This window comes from Suncus etruscus, chromosome 17 (assembly GCF_024139225.1).
Source record: "Suncus etruscus isolate mSunEtr1 chromosome 17, mSunEtr1.pri.cur, whole genome shotgun sequence".
Lineage (NCBI taxonomy): Eukaryota > Metazoa > Chordata > Mammalia > Eulipotyphla > Soricidae > Suncus > Suncus etruscus.
This window is the reverse complement of record NC_064864.1, coordinates 72,796,698-72,821,316: the sequence shown is the minus strand read 5'-3', so window position 1 is coordinate 72,821,316 and position 24,619 is coordinate 72,796,698. Positions and strand designations below refer to the sequence as shown.

Sequence of the window (24,619 nt, the reverse complement as noted above, 5' to 3'; positions counted from 1 at the left end):
GCCAGGGGCGATTTCTGAGCACATAGCCAGGAGTAACCCCTGAGCGTCAAACGGGTGTGGCCCAAAAACCAAAAAAAAAAAAAAAAAAAAAAAAAAAATAACAGATAGTAGTCTGGTCTAGGCTGATCCCTCTGTGGCATTCTCAGAAGTTGTGGAGGGGCAGTCAGTCTTTCTGTATGAATTACAGTAGCTAAATAGGCCAGGTCCACTGCTTATCAAACTTCCCAGCCACCAAATTTGTTTTACATCTATAAATCCTAGACGAGTAGTCACACACCTCATTATCTTGTTGTTGTTGTTTTTTTTTTGGGGGGGGGGTCACACAGCAGTGCTCAGGGGTCACTCCTGGCTCCATACTCAGAAATCGCTCCTGACTGGCTCGGGGGACCATATGGGATGCCAGGATTCGAACCACCGTCCAAACACCCTACCTCCATGCTATCTCTCCGGCCCCAACTCATTATATAGTAGCAGGAAATCTGAAGAGAAACTACCCTCCTCGGTGAGCCTAAACAGTAACACAGAAGTTCAACTGGCACCAACCATAGCCCAGTAAAACATTAGACACTGACTTTAGTGACATCACGGAGAAAACAGTTATTTCCCATGGACCCTTGTCGATGGAAGCTTTGACCATTCCGTTCCATTTGCCTTTGTGTTGTATGCAGCAAAGACCATGAATTAAATTAGTGTCTGCAAGGAAGCAGGCTGGGGTGGTGAGTGGGAGATTGGGGACACAGGTTTGTGTGTGGGGAGAGGTCAGACTGGTGGTGTTGGTGGTGGGAAACATTGAATGCTTGAAACAACTACTTTAGGAACTGCTTGGTAAACTGGTCTTATAAACTGGAAAAAAAGTGAGTGGGGGGCTCAGAGAGGACTTGCCCAGCCAGCCTGTGTCCTGAGGGCTGCACCATGTGTCTGGAGCGCCTGGGATCAGGTGAGGGGCAAGTCTAGGAAGCAGAGACAAAACAGCTCCTTCAGGTGAAAGCCAAGCCAGTTACTAAATAAAACACAGGAAGGAGAGACCCCACATTCGAACCTCCAAGGGACTTGGCTCCAAGTTCCACCAGCACTGTCCCTGGGCCCTTTTCCAGGAGCGAGGAGTCAGGCTGTGGAGACCCTGAAACAGGCAGCCCCACTCCGGCTCTATTCTAAGGGAGCAGGGACCAGGTCCCAGAGCCTCCTCCCTCTGTCCCTCCCTCCTGCCAACTCGCTGAGTCAGAGGCAGCAAAACAACCGCAGGTCTGGGCCAGGCTGGGGTGGGGTGGGGGGCCTCTGTGGTGGGGCCCAGCGGGGGCAGGCTGAGCAGGAGGCAAGCAACAGATTTTGTTTTGTTTTGTTTTGGTTTTTTGTTTTTTGTTTTTTTTGTTTTTCGGCCACACCTGGCGGTGCTCAGGGGATACCCCTGGCTGTCTGCTCAGAAATAGCTCCTGGCAGGCACGGGGGACCATATGGGACACTGGGATTCAAACCAACCACCTTTGGTCCTGGATCGGCTGCTTGCAAGGCAAACGCCGCTGTGCTATCTCTCCGGGCCCCAAGCAGCAGATTTAAGACTCCTGGGCTGGGGGCCAGAGCAGTGGCGCGGAGAGTAAGGTATCTATCTGCCTTGCAGGCGCTAGCCTAGGATGGACCACAGTTCAATCCCCGGCATCCATATGGTCCCCCAAGCCAGGAGCGATTTCTTAGTGCATAGTCTGGAATAACCACTGAGCATCACTGGGTATGGCCAAAAAAAAAAAACAAAAACAAAACAAGACTCCTGGGCTACAGGAACCACCTCCCCACAGAGCTCTGAGAGGACTTAAGACCTTTCAGTAGGTGTCGGGCTGCCCCTCTCCCCATCCAGCACCCTGTGGTTGTCAGCTGAGAAGTGTTGAGAGCCTGAAGCTCTGTACTCAGCTCAACTGGCCTGGCCCCTCCTTTAGGATACCCCTTCACATACAGCAGAGGGGCCAGCCCTACCACACTGGTGGGTTCCAGGGTAGAGTCCCTGAGTGCCTACAGCCTGGACTTGGGGGCCTGGCCTAGGAGAACCTGCTCACACAGGATCTGTCAGCCCCCACCTGCTTAGGATCAAGCCTCTCTGCCTCATTCCCGAAGAGGGGGACCCCCAGCAAAACGGGGACAGAATCTAGAGAGCTGCCTGACTGGACTGACCCGAGGGCTGCTGTGGGGCTGGCCCAGGGAAGATGAGCTGCCCCATGGGGTCAGGCTAACGCTGCTGTGACTTTACTCACCATCACAGGACAGGCTTGGAGCCCCGGCCACCAGACAAGGGGGAGTTCTTGACTGCCACCAAACTCTAGTGGCTGTCTCAGCCAGTGGCCCCTGGACCATATCTGGCCCCAGACTAGATTGTATGTCCCATGTTAAGGGGTGCAGGGTTCTGCGCAGGGGAAGCCAGCCATGAGTGCAGCTTCCTGAGGTCCATGCTGGGTATGCACATCTGGATTGGGCCCCTGGCTGGGTGGTGTCCCCAGGTGGCCTGGCTCCAGACAAGCTCCCAGGGTGCACGGTGTGTGGCTCAGCTCAGTTACACACATGCACACACCTACAACATCACACGCTCAATGCACACACCTACGGCATTCACATGCTCAACGCACGTACCTACAACATTCACGCTCAGTGCAGACACAATATTCACACACTCAATGCACACACCTATAATATTTACACATTCAAGTGCACACACACACACACACACACACACACTATTCACACCTGTGTACACATAGCACTCATGCCCACACATCTGGTCTATCTGTAGTGGGGAGAGAGAATGCCCGGTCACAAGACTGCCCCATGTTGTGCCCACCAGCTGCCCGAGGTGATAGAAGCTGAGCTGCTGTCCTGGGTCTGTGGCCACGCTGCCGAATGCCACAGCCACAACCACGGGCACTTCCCGGGCCTGGCGCAGCCTGGATCTGCACCCCTCACCCCATGACCAGCTCCCTGCATGCCACAGTATCCTGTGCCTAGAGAACCTAATGCTCAACTTGACCCCCTGTGGGCCCTGTCACACCTTCCCTGCAGCAAGGCTCAGGGTTGCAGTCACATTGTTTGCCTGTGGAGAAACAGGGGCACCAGGCAGCCCAATAGCCCCTCTCTGAGGCTGGCACAGCCCAAAGTGGTCGAAGTGGTGGCCCCCACCCTCCTTGGGCTCAGAGGTGTTGGGACCTGGCCTCACCCACACCATGCCCGGGCACCTCACCAGGACAAGACCGTCATTCACTGCGCCCACTCACCCCAGGATCCTCCTGTCCTGGATTGGGAGCCAGAGCCCAGTGGGCCACCCTCACTCTCAACACCCCCAAACCAGCTGGGTAAGGGTCCTGTAGCCCCGAAGCTGGCAGAGAAGGGGAGCAGGCAGGGAGCAGCTGCTTACCAAGCCAAGGTACTCCGGGCAGCTGCAGCAGGGCGGGGTTTCTGCTGCTGCCACCCGCCTCCTGTTGAGTCTTAAACTGTGCCAGACCCTCCCCGAAACCTCATGGAGCTGGGGACCCTGCCCCGCCCCTCCAGCTGAGCAGCTGAAGGCAGAGGCCCCTTGGGACTGAGTCACAGCTTCCCGGCCCTGCTGTGGGCAGGTGGACACGCCCTAGCCCCGCATCCCTTCAGGAGGGCACAGGCTGGGAGACACAGCCCAGAGCCCTGACGTTAGTAGTGGGCTCTCCCCAGAGGGTGCTCCATTGTCCCAGTGAGCACTGTCTGCAGCTGAGTTATGTGCCCTGGAGCTGTCAGCTCTGGGGGTGCAGAGGGGGGCATCACCTTCCCTGAGCAGCAAAGGAGACACAGCCAAGAGTCCTGGGGTTGGGGTGTCACTCGCAGGAGAAGCATCTCAAGGGCCCCTCCTTGAGCCCCAAATCATCATACTCCCTCCCTGCTAGGCCTCAAGCCCCCTCTACCACCTGCATCCCACCTCCAGAGACCCCAGAGCTCTCCAGAGCTGCCAGCTTCTGCTACCACCAGAGGATTAGGCACCTCGGTGGCCCCAATTTAGCCAGCCAGAAGGTGCCTAGCTACTGCCAACGGCCATGGCAGGGAGCGTCTCTGCTAGCTGCACCCCGAGTCTGCCGCTCGCTGAGCTGGGCTCTGTCACCCCTCCCCACCTTGGCAGCCAGGGTGCCAGTTTCAGAAGGCTGCTGGGTACCTACATGGACTGCAGGGACAGAAGGGCTGGCGAGAGCCCCTGTGTCCTGCTAGGAGTCGTCATGGGAATGGGGTGCAGGCACTGGCTGATCAGGGTGCGTGGCATTCCCAGCAGATGTGTCACAAGGTGCCTACAGGTGTGGGTGCCACCAAGCAAGGCTGCCTAGGAGGGAACCACGTGCCTGGGCTCCCTGAGACAAGGCAAGGGACACCCCAAACAAAGGGCTTTTGTCTGGGTGGAAAGAGCCCCCCAAAGCAAGCCCTTTCCAGCCCTCTGGCAGCAGCAGTAGCTGGACCTGATGCCTGCATCAGGCTCCAGCAGCCAGATAGCACCTGACTCTTACCAGATCCCAGATCAGCACCACATGGCCCCTAACCAGTGCTCTTTGGAGGCCGTAGGCCACCAGTCACTGGAGAGCAGCAGGGCAGTCCATGGACGCCAAATATTACATAGTCACCCTCCTGTGCTCGTGATACCCCAAAAGAAAAACAAAGGGGGACTTGATGTAGATGCAGCCCAATGGGGCTCTGCCTGGCCCCCAATCCCACGTGGCTAGAGTAGGCACAGTGGGGCTTCCCTGTGTCCCAGGCCCTCCAGCACCTCCCCAGCCTGACTTGAGCCCCTCAGCCACCCCAACCTTTCCTTCCAACACCCTGAAAATCCCTTGGGGTGTTGCGTGCCCTGGGTCACTGTCCCAGCACAGCATATACAGGTCCACTCACAGGGTCCAACTGTCGACACCACCCAACTCACAGAGTAGCTGCAGTCTGGGGCCCCATTGGGCCTCCTACAGCCCCTCAGAAGAAACCAAAGCCTCTTCCTTCAAGAAATACTCCATGACTGAGTGCCTTGGGAGATGAGGCTCTACACCTGCTGCAGTGGGCAGAAGAGTCGCCCCTCCAGACCCAGGCTCTCCCGGTTACCCCCACTTCACCAGTCCTGGCCAGAAAGGGAACCAGGCCAAAGTCACCTGGGAATGGTGCAGGGCCTAGGGGTACTGTGGGGAACAAGCCCTGAGGAGGTGGGGCAGTTGAGCAAGCCCAGGTTCCACTGACACCAGAGTTATAGGGAGATCTAGCCCGGGAAGGTCCCTACGTCCTTGTGGGCTGTAAGGAGGCTCCATGGGGCGAGGTTGGCACAGACTATGAGGCCCCAGGTGCAGGAAGGTCACTTCACAGGATCTGGGTTTGGGTGGCCCCGCCTGTCCACACAGGAGAGCCAGAGAGTGCGCTGAGTGTGACCATCACCAACCCAGGGACCCTGCTGGGATTCATCCAGCATAGGGCTGGGCCCTGCCTTAAACTTAGGGCTGAGGCCCTGTGTGGAGAGAGCAGCAGAGTGGGGTGTGGCCAGTGGCCAGGCCAGCTGGGTGGGAGCCCACAGCTCAAAACAGGTTCACCTACGGGAGGAGAGGGGGGCCAAAAGGGGGAGCAAAGCTCAGGGGACACCCCAGCTCCAAGCCACAGGCCTCTTGCCAAAGCCCACCGGAGCCAGATTGGGACAGTGGAGAGGCACCAGAATGAGGTGTCGGCTCCCAGCCAGGTCGAAGCAGTAGGGGCACAGCAGGCCATAATGAGGTCACTGTGTCCACCAGCTGCCCAGGGACTACTATGAGGGGCTCTGACAACAGTGGGGGTTCTGACCCAGGGCTGCCCAGCAGAGCAGGTACCTGGTACCAGATACTGTGGGCAGCAAATGAGGGAGCGGTGGTTATGGGGAGGATGTCAGCTATTAGGGTGTCCGTTATGGGGGCGTCAGTAACAGGGAGCAGTCTGCGGCACCAGCTCCAGCTTCATTGATTTCCTCCCCTAGGAGCTGGGGTCAGCTGCGGCCAGCAGGTGTCCAGGGTGTGGCTGGCTGCGGCATTTCCAACTGAGCTGACCCATCTGGGCCTGCGCGATGCAGACACACCTGGAGCCAGGCTCCTAAGAGCAGACACACACACACACACACACACACACACGTTACATGAACATACATGCCCACGCACATACACACTTCCACCTACACATGCACACTTCACCTGCTTCGGGTCCTCTGGCCGAATCCCACAGGGGGGAAGGGCTCCATCACCTGCCCAGTCCTGAGGCGTGGCCAAGGGAGTCCCCAGCTCTGCGGGCTCCTGAGGTCCCTGTTCCTACTAGCTCCTCATTCTGGCCCAGAGCTCAGGTCTAGCCTCACAACCATCCCTTGGCCAGGGCACCCTCTGGACAGCCTTGGCACCCCCAACCTCTCCAGCCGCACTTCTGGCCTGCTCACAGGCCAAGGGGCGTCCGACCTGGAGACTCGCGACCCCAAATTCAAGTGCGCCCCCCTGCCCACCCTCCACCGTCCCAGGGGGAAGGAAGCCGGGAAGGACCATGTGGAGAGGCAGAATCAGGGTCGGACGCGCGGGGACACGGGGGTGTGGACAGGTAAGCAGCGAGGTGCGGGAGGGAGAGGGCTGGAACCGCAGGGGGCCCGAGGCACTGAGACCCCGCCCCACCACCCGAGGGGAGCGGGCTGCAGGCGGGGAGGGGCGCACCGCTGCCGGGGGCTCCGGGCCAGGTGGGCAGCACCGCGTGGAAGCAGTCGCACATCGCGGCGCCGGGCGGTGCGGGCCACTGCGGGCCCTGGCGTCCAGCTGCGGGTCGGCTCGGCGCGTCGGGCAGCTTCACCTCCGCGGCCCGGCGGTGCCGCTGACTGCTGGCCTCGGACTGGACTGAGGGACGCGACCCGCGCGCACCCCAGACCCTGCATTCGGCCCGCCCCCGTGATCTCATTGGCTGCGGCCTCAGACATCGCCCCGCCCAGCACCGCCCGAACAGCAGCGGCGCAGGTTCCTGTGAGCTCATTGGCTGCGGTCGCCAGGCCTCGCCTCCTGGGGGGTGCTGCCCCGCAGAGACCACGCCCCAAACAGAGCCCCACCCACAGCAGGCCCCACCCTTCTGCAGGTGCTTTGAACCGCTAGGCTGTGGCACAAGCCCCGCCCACCAGATGCGACCACGCCCCAGGTAAGCCACACCCCCAACGAGCCCCAGCCTCGCCCCGGCCCACCCTCGCCCCTAGCTGGACACACATGTCCGCACTCAGCCGTCTTTTCTGGGTCCCCGATTCCTGCTAAGGAGGAAAGCCTCAGAGGATTCCCCCCCCCCCACCGAGACTCCCCGACTCTTACCTCCCAGCCCCAAACAAGTTCAGTCATTAGCAGGGACCCGGTCTACAAGGTGGGGGGCACAGGTCGTAGAGGACCAAGCAGGAGGTTGGGCTAGGAGCACCGCCCAGAGGGTGGCACTGCACCAGGGACAGAGCGAGGACGCAAAGGACGGACGTGTCCCCTCTGCAAATAGCTGGGTGGGTGCAGCAGGGGCCCATCCAGGAGGGGGCCCAAACGTTGTTCAGCTGAGCCCACCCTGTTACTGGGACGTGGTAAGCACCTGTGCCCCAAGACCACCCTGGGGTATAGCCGTGGGGGTTCACGCTAGGAGCTGTGCAGAGGTGCTAGCTAGATGGACACGCAATGTAGACACACCATACAGTGTGCACAAATGCCTCGATAGCTACACAAATGACCACATACAAGCGAATGCACCACATCAGGTTCAGCTCTCCCTATGCGCCACCTACAAACACGCACTCATCAAGATACGCCCAGACACATCACATGCAAACATGCACACATAGGAACGCATGAATGCGCAGACACACCACACAGTTAATCACCACACAGCACACAGCAAACAGACACCACTCATACAGCTACACACGGCACACACAGGTCATGCATAACATGTATACACCACTAGACACAGCCTGCAGGTAGGGCCACTGGCACACCTTCATGCCCTTCTGTGACACTAAGGTCACACACCTCAGAACAAACACACCCCCATAAAAATAATAAAAAATTTTAAATATATATATATATATATATATATATATATATATATATAAAGACACACCCCCATACACAAGCCTGGGAGCCCCCTCAGGGGTCAAAGAGACCTCCAAGAATGTGTGTGTCCCTCAGAACAGACACAGGGACCCCAAACGCCTAATGCCCCTCAAGCCTAGACGCATGTGCACCCAAGGGGTAGGCCAAGGCTGCAGGGCCAGAGGGGATGACGAGGGCCAGTCTCCAGCCTGCTGCAGCCCGGCTGTCTGCCAGCACACAGTGCGCGGGGTTGCCAGGAAGAGCCTCCTTCTGCCTCCCTCCCACCTTCCCTCCCCTCCCGATCAGCCTGTCCTTGAGGCACCGCAGGCTCTCATCACCCCACTCACTCTCTAGCCCACGCTGCACCAGATACCCTGGTACCCTCCCCAGGGGGTAGTCTACATGGGCACAGGAGAGAGCTGTGCGTGTCTGATGGGGGAGAGCTATATGTGTCTGATGGAAAGAAAGCTGTGCGTGTCTAATGAGGGACCTGCTTGTCCTGCTGCCTGTCTGCTCCTGTGCTGTGGTGTGTCTACCTTCAGGGGCCTGGGAAGAGAGGGGTCTGCTGGGCCACAGAGCAGTGGATCAGGTGTGCAGCCTTGGAGAAGGCGTGGCCCCTGGGGTTGCCCAGGAGCACTTCAATAGGGGCAATCCACTCACTAGTTCAGCAGGATATCAACTGGAGGCCTTGGTCTGCCCACCCCCCCAGTCATGTTTTACCTGGGGGTTGCCAGAATTCCCTGGTTGGCCAGTGTCTGGGCAGGCACAAGGTGAGGCCTTAGTCAGGGCTACGAGTGGGTACCACTGCCTCAGTGCCCCCCACCCCCTGAAGACTGCTCTGGGACAGAACCCTGCCCTCATAGACCATGGCAGGGCTGCAGTGCCAGCTTAGAGGGGCCCTCCTGAGACTGAGATGGTGCCTGGCATACCATCTCCTGGAAGCCCTCCAGACTTAAATTAAGCCTGAGTATCTGGGGTTTTTTTGCGGGGAGGACACAGCAGCGTTCAGGAATCATTCTTGGCTCTGAGCTCTGCAATCAATCCTTGTGGGCTTGGGGGATCACATGGGATACTGAGGATCAAACCCAGGTCAGCTGTGTGCAAAGCCAGTGCCCTACTCACTTTATTATGGCTCTAGCCTGACTACCTTTGGGGGGCAGACAGTACTGAGGGGTCTCAGGGACCTGCTACTAATCTTGGCTCACTGCAGGGTACAAAGACAGCCCGCCGTGGGCCCTGCAGAGCTGGGGGGACTTCGGCCACTCTGCAATATCTGCAGTGATGGGACTGACTCCATGGGTGCAGCCAGCGGTGCTGGGGTCCATGAGGAGGTGGCTGTGTGCAAGGACAGCACCCTCCCCCTGTGCTGTAGCTCCAGCAGGATCAGCAGCAGGACAGCAGAAGGAGCCCTGACTGTCGCAGCCACAAGGACCACAGGACCGGGGTAGGGGTGGCTCCTCTCAGCAACACATGCCCTCCCCAACCTGTCTGCAGAGACGTGGGGACACAATGGACGCCCTCCTGCTCCCCCACTCTCTGTCATCCTCAGATTAGCAGCATCCTCAGGTGCAAGGGCTGAGGGGGGTGGTCCTATGAGGACCTCTCACCCACTGTCCTTGCAGAAGAGCCCCCCACCCTGCACTCCACCGGTCACCCTTACAGGTGGGGCTGGGCAGCCACACCCTCCGTGGCGTCCCTCCCAAAGCAGCACTCTGTTCTGGAAGCTTCAGGGCCCTTCTGCTCCGGCCTCTGCCAGCTCCCGGGGTTCCTGCAGCAAACGGGTGTCGGCGTGTGGCCGCCTCCAGAGCCGCTGCCTGAGCCCGCCTGCACCCGGGGCTGCCCCGACTCCCAGCCCCGACCCCTTCCCGACTCCGATCGATGCACCGATGGGCGTGGGAGGAAGCGCGGCCCGAGGGCGGGAGTGGCCCGCAGGAGCAACAGCCCCGGGCTGGCGCCAACACAGCCACGGGCCGGGAGGCTGCGCAGGCTGAGGATGAGCTCATCGTCGGCGTCGGCATGAAGATTTGAGCGGCCTGGCCGAGACCCCCCGGGGGCTGACTCAGGCCCCGGGCCGGCGCGACCCGAGGCCGACGGGGTGGGGAATGGAGGAGCCGGGGCTGGCGGCGGCACCACCCGGCTGGGCTTGGGGGCACGACCTGGGGCCGCGAACCCCCAACACAAAACGGGGCGAGGCCGAGGTCGACGCGCGAGGGTCGCAAGAGACCCCGGCCCCGGCCCCAAGGTCTTGGGCGGCCCCAGGCCTAGGCGTGTGCGGTCCGGAGGGGAGGCCGCGGGAGGTCGGGGGTCGCCGGACTGCAGAGGGAAACTGATTCTGCCGCAGCGCGGCGAGCGACTCCTTCTGCGCACGCGCTCGCTCGGTCACGCCCTGTGACGTCACGGCACGGCGTTGTTGCCAGGCAACAGGCGACGCTCCAGCTCTGTCGGAACTTTAGCCTCCCTGCGGGCTCCGGACCCCGGCTGCGGGGAGCTCAGGCCCCGCGCGCAGCGGGCAAGGGGCACCGCGGGGCTCTCGGAAGCCGCCCCCACGCCTAGACCCTGTCTCTGAGCCCCGGAGCGCCTCGTGGCCGGCTCCGCGCTGCCTGCCCGTCGCCGCCGCCTCGTCGCGTGGGCCGCCCCAGTACCGCTGGGCTGGAGGGGCACGCGGAGGGAGGAAAGCGGTTGCGGGCTTCGGGGTCCGTCGGACGGATCAGGGACTCGACAGAAACACGTGGACGCTTGCGCCGGGCCCTTCCTGCCCACCACACCGCGGTGAGCCCCGAGCGGCTCCGGAGTGGACCAGGCCGGGCCCTGCTTTCCTTCTTTCTGCAGCCTCGACTTCTCCGGAGGCTCCCACCCTGGCCAAGCCCAGCGACGCCTGCTCTGGCCGCGACCACACTTCTTGCAAGATCTGCAGCAGCAGCAACGTGGGCCGGGGGATGCTGGGACCAATGTCAAGTTAGAGTGCACAAGCTCCTCTGGGCTTCGCCCCTGGGGACCCCCAGAGCTGAAGTTCCCCTACCCTGCCCCCGCCATACAGGTCTGCATCTTGTGGAAGCATGGGAACACCGAGGGAGTGAGCTGGCTGGGCGACCCACGGTGCCCAGGTTCCGGGTTGGCTTCCCAGGGCCCTGGCACTGCAGTCAGCTTTGCAGGGAGCCGGGGTTATAGGGGGGCCTTGCTAACAGTCACTGGGCAGCCTGCATGCACCCCCAAGCATGCTGATCCTGGGACTTGGGGCTGGGCAGATGAACCCCAGGTGCCTGCGTCCTATTTAACCTCCGTGTGGAGTGCTAAGTGGCCCCTCTCTACAACACTGTAGTATTCGGGGCTTTGCTTGGAGGGCTGATATGCAGCTAGCAAACACGTGGAGGTGGGGACTGCACTGGCACCACCACAGGGGCTGCTGCAGCTCAGGCCTGAGTGTCCTGGAATCTACAGTCCTGGAGAGGTGGCCGGGACTGTGCTTTGGACAGAAGCACCCCAAGAAGTGATGGTGCGCAGAGTGGTTGCACAGGAAGACCACCAGTTACTGTATTGTATTGGCACAGGTAGCAAGGCTGAGGATGTTCCTCCCAGGCCTGACCAGGGCTGTGCAGGAACGAAGGGGTGTGGTGCTCAACTGAGATGGGATATTTAGGGCTGAGTATGGCAGATATGCAGGATGAGGCGTGCACATAGGTAAGTGTACGCAGGAGTGGGGATGGGATGAGGTGTGCAAGGTACAGTTGTGCACGGGTGAGGTGTGACTGGGGAGGCAACGGAAGCAGCAGGCAAGATCCATGTCCCACACATCACTCCTGGCTGCTCACAGATGTGTTCGACGTCCAGAGGGCAGGGGCAGGATGGGGAAGCCTGAGGAAGGGGCTGGCAGACTCCTAAGTGTCCCTCTCTGGCCCCCACCACGGGATGTCACAGACTCCACACACACTCTGATGTGACAATAGAGCAGGAGGGGCAGAACCAGGCCCCTGCACATATCATACATCTCCGTCTCCCTGAGCAAGGTGGACAGGGAGCCTTCAGCCCAGTGCTTCCCTCTGAGGCAGAGCTGAAGGCTGAGCAATGACTTCAGCAGGTCTGTGTCGGCCAGACCAATGGCACACATTGGGCAGGACGTTCAGACACAACAACTGCATCTCATGCCCAGCCCAACCGAGAACAATCTACAGCGGCGACTGGGTCAGAAAGTCTCTTAATAGAGCAGTACAGAATATTTATATAAAAATTACATTTTTAAGAAAATAGCTGAAAAATATCTAGTGACAAAGGTATAAAAGTTTACAAAATATCTTAAGACAAAATAGTGACTCAAAACATAGAAAACTCAATTTTTAAAAGTCCCCTCATGTGGTGTACACCAGCTCAGAGTTGTGAGGCAATGGGGGCCCCAGAAGGCCAAAGGGCCAGTGACCTTGGGGACACACAAGCAAATGCCAAGGTCCCCCACCCAGGCTTGCTCCCGTGCTCTTGCTGCCTCAGGCCTCCACCAGGACCCCCACCAGATGTCCCCGCTCACCCAGGTCCAACTTGCAGCTGGAGCTGGAGGCAGTTGTGGCCGCAGCTGGGAAGCCCTCCAGCCCTTCAACTGCACCCCCCACACCCGTCAGCATGTCCAGGTCATAGTAGGCACCGCCCACCTCGGAGAAGAGCTCATCCACAGCGCTGGGGCGCTTCCCCTCCAGTGTCTCAAAGATGTGCCCCAGTGCTGAGGGCAGGCTGCCTCTGTCGGGAGGCCCACCTGCACCCCAAAGGCTGTCGTCAAGACTTCGTGGGGGCAGGTCCTGCGTGAGGTCCCCCAAGCCAGGCAGTACCCCGTCCTGTCCATGCACCGGGCGACACAGGATGTCTGTGGACACCAGGCGCTCAAGGGGGGCTGGGGCTGCCACGGAGGGTGCGGTGCACCAGGTGCCATCCTGGGCCATGTCCTCCTGGATCTGCCGGACGGTGTTGGCAATGAGGACCGAGCGGCACAGGCTAGGCTCGGCCAGCATGCGGCACAGCTGCAGCTTGGCCAGCGACATGTCCAGGAGTGACTGGCGCTGCAGGGCATCGGTGGGCACATCCTCAGAGCACTTCCTCTTCAGCCCTCGGGCCAGCATCATGCCTGCAGGGGAGCAAGCGGGTGAGCTGGGCTGAGCCCAGGAGATGAAGGCAGTGGCTGCTGCCACTTCCTACTCCCCACAGACCCAGACCATGGGCTCTCGGGGCCACCCAGCAGTGCTCAGGGATCACTCTTGGAGGGGTTGGGGGCCCACATGTGGCACTGGCACAGCTCAGTCAGGTGTAAGGCAAAAGCCCTCCCACTCAAACCACAAACTGTGGGCTGCTTTACTGAAAACCAGCCCCATCCCATCTGATTGTGGGTCCCTGTGCTCTCCTCCTGGGCACTGATCCCAGAGAAGAAAAAACTGCATGCCAAAGCAGGTTGGGTGCCCCGGGGCCCTGCACAGCAAACAGCCCTACCAATGGAACACTGGAAACTGGGGATGCCCTGCCTAACACTGAGCAAGGTATGCGGGGGTCCCCTGAGTGCACAGCCCCAAGGCTTGCCAGGAAACTGGCCCAGCAAGCTTGTTCCTCAAACCTTGATACAGGGGTGGCCTGGGCTCCCCAACAGCAACACACAGAACCACACACATACAACCACAAAATTGATATGCACACAGAAGCAAGTAACCACACACAACAGACATGTACACACGTGCAGCACATACACAACCACACACAGTAGGCATGCATATGCCACATCCACCTGAACATACAACGCCAACCACACACAAGTACAGGCATCAAGTACTTCACAATCACACACAACTACAGAATACAACCAGAGGGACCGGAGCAATAGCACAGCGGTAGGGTGTTTTCCTTGCACAATGCTGATGCGTGAGAGACCTGGGTCGATCCCCGGCATCCCATATGGTCCACTGAGCCAGGAGCGACTTCTGAGTGTAGAGCCAGGAGTAACCCCTGAGCGCAGTTGGGTATGGTCCCAAAACAAAACAAAAACAAAAAAACAATACAACCAGACACACCCGCACACTACACACAAAGCACAAAAGAATACTTGGGGGCCCGAGCGATAGCGCAGTGGTAGGGCGTTTGACTTTCATGTGGTTGATCCAGGATGGACCTCGGTTCGATCCCTAGTGTCCCATATGGTCCCCCAAGCCAGGAGCGATTTCTGAGCTCATAGCCAGGTGTAACGCCTGAGCATCACCAGGTGTGGCCTCCCCACCAAAAAAACCCACATACACAAAAGAATACTTGTAACCACGCAAAGGTACACACGTGCTACTACAGACACACAAAGGATCTACAAGCATACATGCATGCACGCACACACAACCCAACTGCCCACTATGCAGTGTCTGTGTGTCTGAGTCCTTCTGAGGAAGCTGTGCCCACACCTGGGACACAGTGGGAGCTGGCTCACCCCAAGACTTGCCTCGTCTCCACAGCACCGGGGTGCACAGGGCGATGTGTGAGCTGCCAATTGAGGGGCCACCAACATACAGGTTCCAGTTCTGTGGGCTGAGTCCTAGTCTAGCTCTGTGGACGAGAGCGAGGGGGTCAGCCTCAAGGCAGTGTCTGCACCCGATGATCAAACTCAAAAGTTCTGTCTGTGGGCTTCCCAGGAGCACGCTGGGGAGCCCAGGTTTGCAGACAGAACCCCAAGAAATGGGTACCAATCTGAGGCAGGCGATTCCCCAGGGGGACAGGGCCAGGCCAGTGGCTCCAACTCCATGGGGCAGAGGGGCTCAGCCCAGTTGCTCCCATGCCCAAAGCCTTACCCAGGTCTGAGTCTGGCCACAGACGTGGCCCTGCAGAGCAGCACCACGTCCCAACAGCCACAGGGCATATCTTCCTTGACCCAACATCTACAGGGAAGCTCCCCAACTGCTCTCTGGTTAGGCAGCCAAACCCCAACCCACCAAAACTGCCCCCCAAGAACCAGTAGATCCCTCATCTATTGGCTTCCCAAGGCCCTCTCTCTTGTCCCTCTCCCAACCATGGGATGTGATGGGATGTTGGGGTGATGGGATATCAGGGTAGGTATGTCTGGGTGTGATGGGGTATCATGGTGCTAGCAGACAGCCACTGTCCCCCACAAGACCTTCTGGAAGAACAAACACCCCTCTGAGCATGGGGTCCCATTCATGCCCACCCCCACACTATGGACTTTCCATCAACAGTGAGTGCTAAGAGGGGAGAAAGGGAAGGGAGGAGAGGGGAAGTGAGAAGGGGAGATGGGGAGGAGGGGAAAGGGGAGAAAAGGAGGGGATGGAGAAGAGAGGACATTAGAGGGGAGGAGAGAGGACAGCCCCCCATGTCCCTGCTCACTCCACCACAGTCACCCTGCCAGACCCCACTTGTCCCCACTTAGTGACAGCTCAGTGCTGTGGGGTGCAGGTCACAGCAGCGCAAATGACACCCAGCCAAGAGCCAATAGGGGCACAGACCCCAGGGACCCTGACATAGGCAACTATGTCCAGCACAGCCCCAGGCCTGGGGTGAACAAGCCACAGACACTGGAGGGTGGCAGAGACCCCAGTCCCTGGGACAGACCAGAGACAAACTGCACCCTCCCCCCCAGTGTAGCTAAACGCTCAGAGCCTACTAACAGGGCAAAACATCTTGTTTTTCTCCCTAGATAGAGCCCACATCCTGTTCTTCCTTTATACAAAGTGTACATTTTATTTTTCCTTTAAACCAGGGGTCCTGAAATTTTTAAAATGGGGCCAGGTCACTGTCCCTCATACTGTTGAAACGCTGGGCTGTAATTAAAAACAAAAACAAAAACTATGAACATTCCTTATGCACATTGCACATATCTTATTTTGAAGTAAAGAAATGAAACAGGAACAAGTACAATATTTCAATGGAAGTATGGGCCTGCTTTTGGGGGCCGTAGTTTGAGGACCCCTGCGTGATAACACACCAGTAGGGTGTTTTCCTTACACACGGCCTATCCCAGACAGGCTCTGGTTCAATCCCTGGCATCCCATATGGCTCTATGGTGCCCTAGCACTGTGCTCTCTCCAGCCACCCTTCTGTTGTACTTCTAACTTGATTAGCTGAGATACATTATAAATATCCTTTCCCCACCTAAATAATGGGTTGTTGGAGTCATTCCCCCTGAAGTGGCTTGTGGATGGATTTTGCAATCTGTAAGCTCTGGGAACTGACTTCACCAGCTTCACTTATACCCAGCAGGCAGGAGGGTGGCTGAGAATCCAGGACAGGAAAAGAGACACTACCAGCAGGAAAGAGGATGAGTGGGTGCCTAGGGAATGGACTGGAGTGGGTGGTAGGGTTTGTGAGTGGGGGTTTGGATGGACCGATGGGAGAGTGGTGGGCAATGGGTGGACGATGGGCAGACAGAAGGAAGGGTGGAAGGGTGGGTGGGTGGGTGGAGGGAGGATGGATGGATGGATGGATGGATGGATGGATGGATGGATGGATGGATGGATGGATGGATGGATGGGTGGATGGATGGGTGGATGAGTGGATGGATGGGGGATGGATGGGTGGATGGGTGGATGAGTGGATGGATGGGTGGATGGGTGGATGGGTGGGTGGATGGATGGGTGGATGAGTGGATGGATGGGTGGGTGGGTGGATGGGTGGGTGGGTGGGTGGATGGGTGGGTGGGTGGGTGGATGGGTGGATAGATGGGTAGATGGATGGATGGGTAGATGGATGGATGGGTGGATGGATGGGTGGGTGGATGAGTGGGTGAGTGGGTGTGTGGGTGGATGGGTGGAAGGGAAGACGGGCAGACGGGAGGACGGACGGCGGAGGTGGAGTGAGCAGCGTGCAGGGCCGGAGGTCTTGCCAGGGGCGGGGCAGGGGGAGGTCGGCGCCCCCCGGGAAAGTCGGGAAGGGGCTGCCCAGGGCGGCGCGGGCCCCGGCCATGCCCGGCCTGCCCTCCCTCGCCGGCCGCGGGTGCTCGGGGCCGACGTCCCCGCCCATCCCGCTCGCGCCCCCGTACCTCGCTCGCTCCGGGTCCGTCCACTGGCCCCCAGCGCGCCCGCCGCGCCCCGCCGCCCGCGCTCAGCCCCGCGGAGGGCCCCGCGCCCCGAACTCGCCACTCACCTGCGCCGCGGCCCGCGCTGCCGCCGTGGGAGGGGCGCCGCGGGGCTGGGGGCGGGGCCTCGGCGCCTCCAGGAGCGCCCTGCGCCGCTGCCGCGCGCCGATTGGCCGGGGAGAGGGCGGGGCTTCGGTTTGAACCGTGGGCGGTGCTTGGGCCACGGGTTCCCGCGCGGCCGCTTTCGGCCGTTGCGCCCGGAGCCCTCGCGCCCCGCCCCTCCCGCCCCACTCCCAGGACTCCCCGCGCGGACCTGGTGCGCCTGCGCCTGCGCCTGCGCCGGCCCTGGTGGGTGGGGCTGGCATCTGAAAGGGGCGGTCACGTGGTGCGCCCGCGGGGCCTCGTTTTGGTTTTTGGCTTTTGGTTTTTCTTTAACTTGCTTTTTGGGCCACACCCGGCAGCGCTCAGAGGTTGCTCCTGGCAGGCTCAGGGAGCATCGGATGAAATGCTGGAGAATCGAACCCGGGTCGACCGCTTGTAATGCACACTTTACCCTGCCCACTGTGCTAGGGCTACCGCCCTGGTTCTTGTGTGGGTGTGCTGAGTTTCGAACCACATCTGACAGTGCTCAGGAACCACTCTGAGCTCTGCTCTCCGGGATCTTCATCTGGGATGCCTGGGAATCGAACCCCGATCGACCGTGTGCTACCGCTGTACTATCTCTCTGACCCCAGAGATGGGTGGGGAAGGAAACGTGGCTGCCTTCAAGGTGGTACTAAACTCAGCCCCAGATCCCAGTGCCCTTTCCAGACCTTCACCTGACACTGCCAAGCTTTCGGGGCCTGGGACTGGAGCCGCTGTCTACCTGGCTGCCCCGCTAGGCCCTGCAGACCTTGCTTCAAGCCAGGCGAACCACAGGACTGCTCCTCTGGGCAGAGGCAGGGCCCAGCTCCCTCTCTGCTAGTTCCGTGGGGCTATCTGTGTACCGTAGAAAGCATGTTCTGCCTATACAGACCACACCCGAACCCAGATCCCTAGGGGGCCTCCACCAGGTTCCTTATTGTGGCCTCAAGAATCAGCCAGTAGGAAAGGCTGGTGCCTGCTGATGGCCTGGATGGACCCTGGAACCCTGATGCTGCTCCTACATGGGCCAGTCTACAGAGAAGCCCCACTCTCGCCACCGCTCACCTATGTGCCAGCATGATCATACCAGTACCCATGCCCAACCCTAGCAACCCCCAATCAAGCATGGAACCTCAATTTTTTTATTTGACTTGGGACCACACGCAATGATGTTCAGGGGTTACGCCAGGTTCTGTGCTCAGGAATCATTCCTGGTGAGCTTTTTTTGGGGTCACACCCAGCAGCGCTCAGGGGTTACTCCTGGCAGGCTCGGGGGACCATATGGGATGCAGGGATTCGAACCACCAACATTCTGTATGCAAGGCAAATGCCTTTCCTCCATGCTATCTCTCTAACCCTCCTGGTGAGCTTTTCAAGGACCTCTAGGGTGTTAGGGATCCAACCCGGGTCAGATGTATGCAAGGCCAACACCATATTCTTTGTTTTTGGCTCCAGCCTGTTGGGCACACAAGCCTCGAGTTTCTCCTCCCTGTGCTGGGCCCCTTCCTGTGAGTTGGTCTGGACAGTGTCACTGATGTGGGCCCAGTGGCAGCTGGACCTGGTCCCTGGAATTTCGAAGGGAACCTGGTGTGAGGTCAGTGCTGCCCTGTCAGCTGCCCTGCCGGGCTCCCTGCTGTGTCCTATGCTCCCAGGGCTCAGGGGGATCCACTCAAACCTGCTTCTATCTCCATGTTCCTGGATTCTGTGTGAGAGACAGAGGCTGAGGCCAATGAAAATCCTCATGCAACTCCCGCTGCTCCTAGGAGGCTCATAGGTGGGCCAAGTCTGTGGCCCAGCAATGTTGTCCCCATGTCTGTGGGGGTTCATGCTTAGGGCTGGTTTTGCTCAGTCCGAGGTGGGGCCCCCTGGTGGCTCAGGGACAGACAGCACTGGGAGCAGCAGGAGGAGGAGCAGCAGCAAGAGTTCCTTGGCCCTCCCCTTGAATGAGTGTCAATGCCCTCTAAGCTGCCCTTCAGACCTCCTGTGGGGACAATGGTGCTGCGTGTTCCTCCCAGGCAACTGTACCAGGCACTTTGCAGATGTCCAGCTCAAAGCACAAATCAGCAGAACTCCTGGCATGTGGAAAGGGCCAGGGAGCATAGCATGGTGGGGGAGCATAGCGTGGTGGGGAGCAGGGTGCGTCCAGGGAACTTGGCATGGATGGGGAGTTTGGTATGGAGGGGGCACAGCATGGAGGTGGATCAAGGTATGGAGGGAGAGCGTGGTAAGGCTGGGGATCGTGGTTCTTCACCGTCCTTGGAACACATGGTGATATCCATCCTGCGGCCCCACTTGTCCCTCTGCCAGTGCAGTCTGGCCACCTCCTGCCGCCAGAGGTCTGTGGCCAGCAAGTAGATGATGGGATCGGCCACGCTGCTCACAGTGCAGAGGCCCAGGCCCACCACAGAGGCCGTGTAGACGCGCTGCTCCAGGGCACACAGCAAGGCCTTCCTCTGCTCTCCCAGGTAGGAGAAGGCGGCAGCTCTAAAGAGCAGGACCAGGTGGTAGGGCGCAAAGCAGGCCAGGAAGATGAACAGAACGGCCCACACCAGGCGGCACACCCGGGCTTTGCAGGCAGCGCTCAAGGTGGGGCTGCGCTTTACTCTGCGGAAGAGGCACAGGTTGGTGCTGACCAGGACACCCAGGGGCAGTGCGAAGCCCAGCACAAATCGTGAGTAGTAGAAGGGCGCAGTGATGCTATTGACAGGCAGGGACTCGAAGCAGGTGACATTGCAGGAGCGGAAGTCGATGTAGAACACGGGGGAGTGGATCAGGCCCACGAGCACGAAGACAGCAGCGGAGACCAGGGCGGCTGTGGCGGGGCGGCGGTAGGTGCGACTCTGAAGTGGCCTCACAAGTGCCAGGAAGCGGTCACCTGAGATGCAGCAGAGCAACAGGATGCTGGCGTAAATGTTGCAGAAGAAGACGAAGGCTGTGAGCTGACAGGCCCAGCGGCCCAACGGCCAGCGATGATGGTTCTGGATGTAGCGTGCCCAAAGTGGCAGGGTGCCCGCGTACAGAAGCTCGCACAGCGCCAGGCTGAAGAGGTACACGGCCAGCACATTGCCCCGCCGTGCCTGCCGAAGCGCCAGCCAGGCTGTGAGCCCGTTGGCGGGCAGTGCTAGAGTGCACACGATGCTGTACACCGCCACCAGGAACTCACGACTATCTTCATACAAGGTGTCTGCTGTGGCGTTAGCACAGCAAAGGAAGCGGGTGAGGTTCTCGCAGGGACCTGGCACAATGGAATAGAAGTAAGACAGTGGGCATCAGCAGGCAGGTGCCCACACAGGCCTCAGCCCAGCCCCCGAATATGTGCCTCTTGTCCAGTTCTGCCTGGCCTCCCCTGCTCAGAGCTGGGCCCTTAACAGGCTCACAGAGCAGACAAGTCTGATGAGCCGGGGTTGGGGGGCAGGTGTAGGTGGACCAGAGGATATCACATTCCCTCACAAAAGCACTGGGCCATGAGATTACAAGGTTATGTGTTGTGGGCTCACAAGGTCATAAGTTATGGGGGACAAGTTTGTAGGATGTGGGATCATGAAGTTGTGTGAGATCATGAAGTCATCATAGATTGTGGGGTCATGAGGTGGTGTATCGTGGGGTCATGAGGTTGTAGGATGTGCGGTCATGCAATTGTGTGTTGTGGGGACATAAGGTCATAGGTTGTAAGGTCATGATTTGTGAATGGGGTCACGAGATCATAGGTTGTGAGATCTTGAGGTTGCATGTGGGAGAGTCACAATCATAAGTTGTGAAGTCACAAGGTCTTTGGTTGTAGAGTTCATAAGATTGTGTTTTCTGGGGGTCACGATTTGTGTTATGGGTTTACAAGGTTTGTGGGGTCATGAAGTCATTGGTTGTGGGGTCATGGGTTGTGTATGGGGGTCATCACATCATAGTTTATGGTGTTTTGAGGTTGTATATTGAGCTTGTAGGTTGTCATGAGATCATGGATATTTTTTTGAGATCATAGACTTTGGGGTGATGGGGTCATAGGTGTAGAGTTATGAGGCTGTGTTGTGGGTTACCAGGTTGTGGTTATGGGGTCATAGGTCATAGGTTGTGGGGTCACAACATCATAGATTGTGGAGTCATGAGGTTGTGTGCTGTGGGTCATGAGACTGTTTTGCATGGCCATGTGCCCTCGGTGCCCCAAGGCCTGCAAGCAACACGTGTTGGAGTGTGGTATGAGTGACCCTGGGTTATGCTCCCACGGTGGGGGACACCAGCCCCTCACCCAGGGCACAGAAACCCTCAGGCCCTGCTAACTGCAGGCTCAGCTACCTTATCTGCTCATCTGTGGTCTGGCTCACTGAGCTAGAATCTGCAGGTTAGAGCTTTTTTTTGGTTTTTGGGCCACACCCAGCAGCGATCAGGGGTTGCTCTTGACCCTATGCTCAGACATCACTCCTTGGGGGACCTATATGAGATGATGGAGATGGAACTTGGGTCCCACAAGCAAGGCTACTGTGCTATTGTTCTGTCCCCCCCTTCCAGGTTAGATCTTTCTAGAAGAGCCTCAGCCTTTTCCATGTTCTTATCCAAGGGAACTCAGAGCCGTCAGGTCACCAAACAGAAGGGGATAGGTGAGCCCCCAGAAGGGGTCCCAGTGACAGCAGCAGCTGCCTCTTACTAGCTCCTACTTACAATGAAGGATACCAAAGATGGGCATCAAGGAACAGCCTTCCACAAAGCTGTGGGTAGGACTCACCTTCTGTAACCCCCCAGGCTCTGTGCAAGGCCTCAACCGAATCTCTGCAGCTGCCAGAGGGCATCTTGGCCTATGGAAGAGGGTGAGAGCTCAAGCCACCTGCACCCCCATTCTCTCACAGATTATCGGGGGGCATAGAGTCCACCAAGTGAGAAAGTGAGGGAGGGGAGGGTGGGGGTGGGAGGGAAGAGGTATGGAGTACAGGCTGCCCCCCTCTGAGCCTTGGGTCTCTGGTGCTGGCCCATGTATATTCCTGCCCTCACCTGTTCCTTTCAGTCCTGGGTCAGCTCCTGGTTCCCTTAGGATCTCTCGACTGGGACCTGATCTCTTTGTCCCCCAGCTGTATTCCTAGTTGTCACTTTGCTTTCTTGCCCCAAACCCCATGAGGAGGAGGAGAGCCGGGACCCTGGGACCCCCCAAAGACAGATCCTGGCTTCCTGCTGGGCTGTGGCACAGCCTATGGCCCCAGAGCAGGACAGGGACAGGACAAGGTCAGAGTAAGGGAGAGAATCAGGAACAGGGAAGCAGCAATGGCAGCACGTGGCACAGACACATTTGCCGGAAGTGGTCACAGCGAGACCACGTGATGGCCAAGCTCTAACCCAGGGGACCCTCAGCTCTGCCAGGCCCTGTTCCCATGCTCAGAGTGCCCTGCCCTGTGCCCCCCCCAGGTCTGACCAGAGTTAGGACAGGCCATGCTTCACCAGCCTCTGTGGCATTTGTGAGGCAAGGCCTGGTCCCCACGTGGTCTCACTCTCTCAGGACAGACTCCCTCCCTATCCCAGGCACACACCCCAGTTGTGACACTCATTCCTGTTACCCACCCTGATGCCTTCAGCGCCCTGAGAACCCTTGTCCCCCGGACAGGGACACTTGGTCCCCTAGAAGTGGTCCCCAACCACAGCACAGGCAGTAGCTCTGTCCCTCTGTAAAGAGCCTTTTAGGCACCTTGTGACCCCTCTGCTGCCCCAGAGCCTGGGTGGTCAGGGCCAGCATGAAAGGGTGCTACCTGACACCCCAGTACCCAACACCCAGTACACCGATACCCAGCATCAAGCACCTATACCTGGCATCCAGCTCCCAGTGTTGCCTAAGCCAGACACCCCAGGGGCTGCCAACCCCACATCAAATTGGGCTCAGGAAAGGATTGTGGGGTGAGGCCTGCTCCTTCTTCCCCAGTCACAGAAACAAACCATGGGCCCCAGAACTTCCCAGAAGACACCTCAGGTCTGGGGAGGCTGGGGGAAGCCCAGAAGCGCTGCCCCAGTCTGAACTGCACAACACCTATGGGCACTGACTGGATGTCCTGGGGTAAAGCCCCCTTGAGGCCCCGTGACCCCTCCTCCCCCTCCCCAACACAAGGGGCTGCATCCTACCGACTGGGGTGTCTGCAGCAGCTGGCTTTGAGCACTTTCAGGAAGTCAGGGACTCACACTCTCGCTCCCCTCCTGGCCACAAGCAGGGCCACTGCCTGTCTGGGCGGGGCCCCTGGGGGGAGGGACGGGTAAGGGGGTGATCCAGTCTCACACCCTGTGGCTTTCATGTCCCCCAACTTCCCGGCAGGTGGGGGCCAGTCTGGGTGCTGCGGCACCCAGCACCCAACACTTCAAACCTGAATATCCAGAACCCAGCACCTTGGGCAGAACACACAGCACCCCCGACCTGAGTACACAGCACCCTGAACCAGAATACCCAGTGCCCAGCACCCTGGAGCTGAGTCCCCAGTACCCAGAGACTAAAGCAGCTTGGAGAGTTGGGTCCAGCAGCAGCGGGCCTGGACAGAGATCCTTCCAAGTCTGGGAGTGGACCCTCCCATTGGGCCCTGCTGCTGGGAGACAGGCTGGAGACTCAACTCTCGGGGAGAAGCAAGTGGGAGACCCTGGGACAGCCAAGTGGGAGTACCTGGATTGGGGGAAGATAAATGGAGAGAGGGAAGTGGGTGATGGAAGGGAGAAGGTGAGAGGTTGGGTTAGAGATATTAGGTGGGCCCTTCAGACACTGACAGGCCAGATGGGCGCAGCACTGGGCACTCTAGGCCCCAGACTGTCCTACTCACACTCCTGCCATGGCCCCGAGAGATGGAGTCCGCAGAGGTTCTTTTGGCCACAGCCACGTCTTGGTGGCAATGGGGACCCCACCCAAGCTGCTGCCTGTGTAGACTAGCCCCTCTACAGAATAGCCCCTGTGTAGACCAGGCCCTTGTGCCTGGTGCCTCTGGGTGGGGTTGTTATGTTGGCTTGTCTGGAGGCTCAGATGGGGGTGTTGTGCCCCCCAGCCCAGCAACAAACCCGCTAGGCCTGGAGAAGCCCAAGCCACAGAGCTGGGGCAGAGATTTTCTTCTTTTGTCACAAATCCTGGGTGGATTTGTTCAGCCAGGTTCCCCCAGACCCACCAACAAGACCAGGCCCAGTGGGTCAACCCTGCACCCTGACCCTTTATGGGCATCCTTTGTTGCTTCCCAGGAAGCTGGAACAAAGCTGATCATTTAAACTCTGCCTGGGAATCTTTCCTTATTGGTTTTTGGGCCACACCCAGCAGTGCTTAGGTGTCACTCCTGGTAGACTTGGGAGGTCCTTTGGGATGCTGGGGATTGAACCTGGGTTGGCCCCATGCCAACATCTAAGGCTTTCCATAGCTTTGTTTCTAAAACTGGGGGTCGGGGCTGGAGATATAGTACAGTGGTGT

General features: G+C 58.9%; 2 protein-coding genes across 2 annotated transcripts in view; both read right to left on the bottom strand.

Annotated features, from left to right (window-relative positions):
• The window catches only part of AHNAK2 (AHNAK nucleoprotein 2), a 24,169-nt gene extending 23,532 nt beyond the window's left edge, over positions 1-637 (bottom strand). The window contains exon 1 of the mRNA XM_049790467.1: positions 613-637. Within this exon, the coding sequence (XP_049646424.1) occupies positions 613-637 (25 nt within the window). The remainder of the gene's footprint in view (positions 1-612) is intronic.
• An 11,904-nt stretch (positions 638-12,541) lies between these two features.
• CDCA4 (cell division cycle associated 4) lies at positions 12,542-14,615 on the bottom strand. The gene is made up of 2 exons (XM_049790466.1): positions 14,503-14,615; positions 12,542-13,170 (listed from the first exon to the last, which is right to left on the bottom strand). The coding sequence occupies exon 2, from the start codon at positions 13,166-13,168 to the stop codon at positions 12,542-12,544; it is 627 nt and encodes a 208-aa protein (XP_049646423.1). The 5' UTR covers positions 13,169-13,170; positions 14,503-14,615.
• Between the last annotated feature and the right edge of the window lie 10,004 nt (positions 14,616-24,619).

What these genes read in the sequence shown, in the direction of transcription:
- CDCA4 (XM_049790466.1), bottom strand. Translation starts at nt 13,168, where the DNA reads ATGATGCTGGCCCGAGGGCTGAAGAGGAAGTGCTCTGAGGATGTGCCC.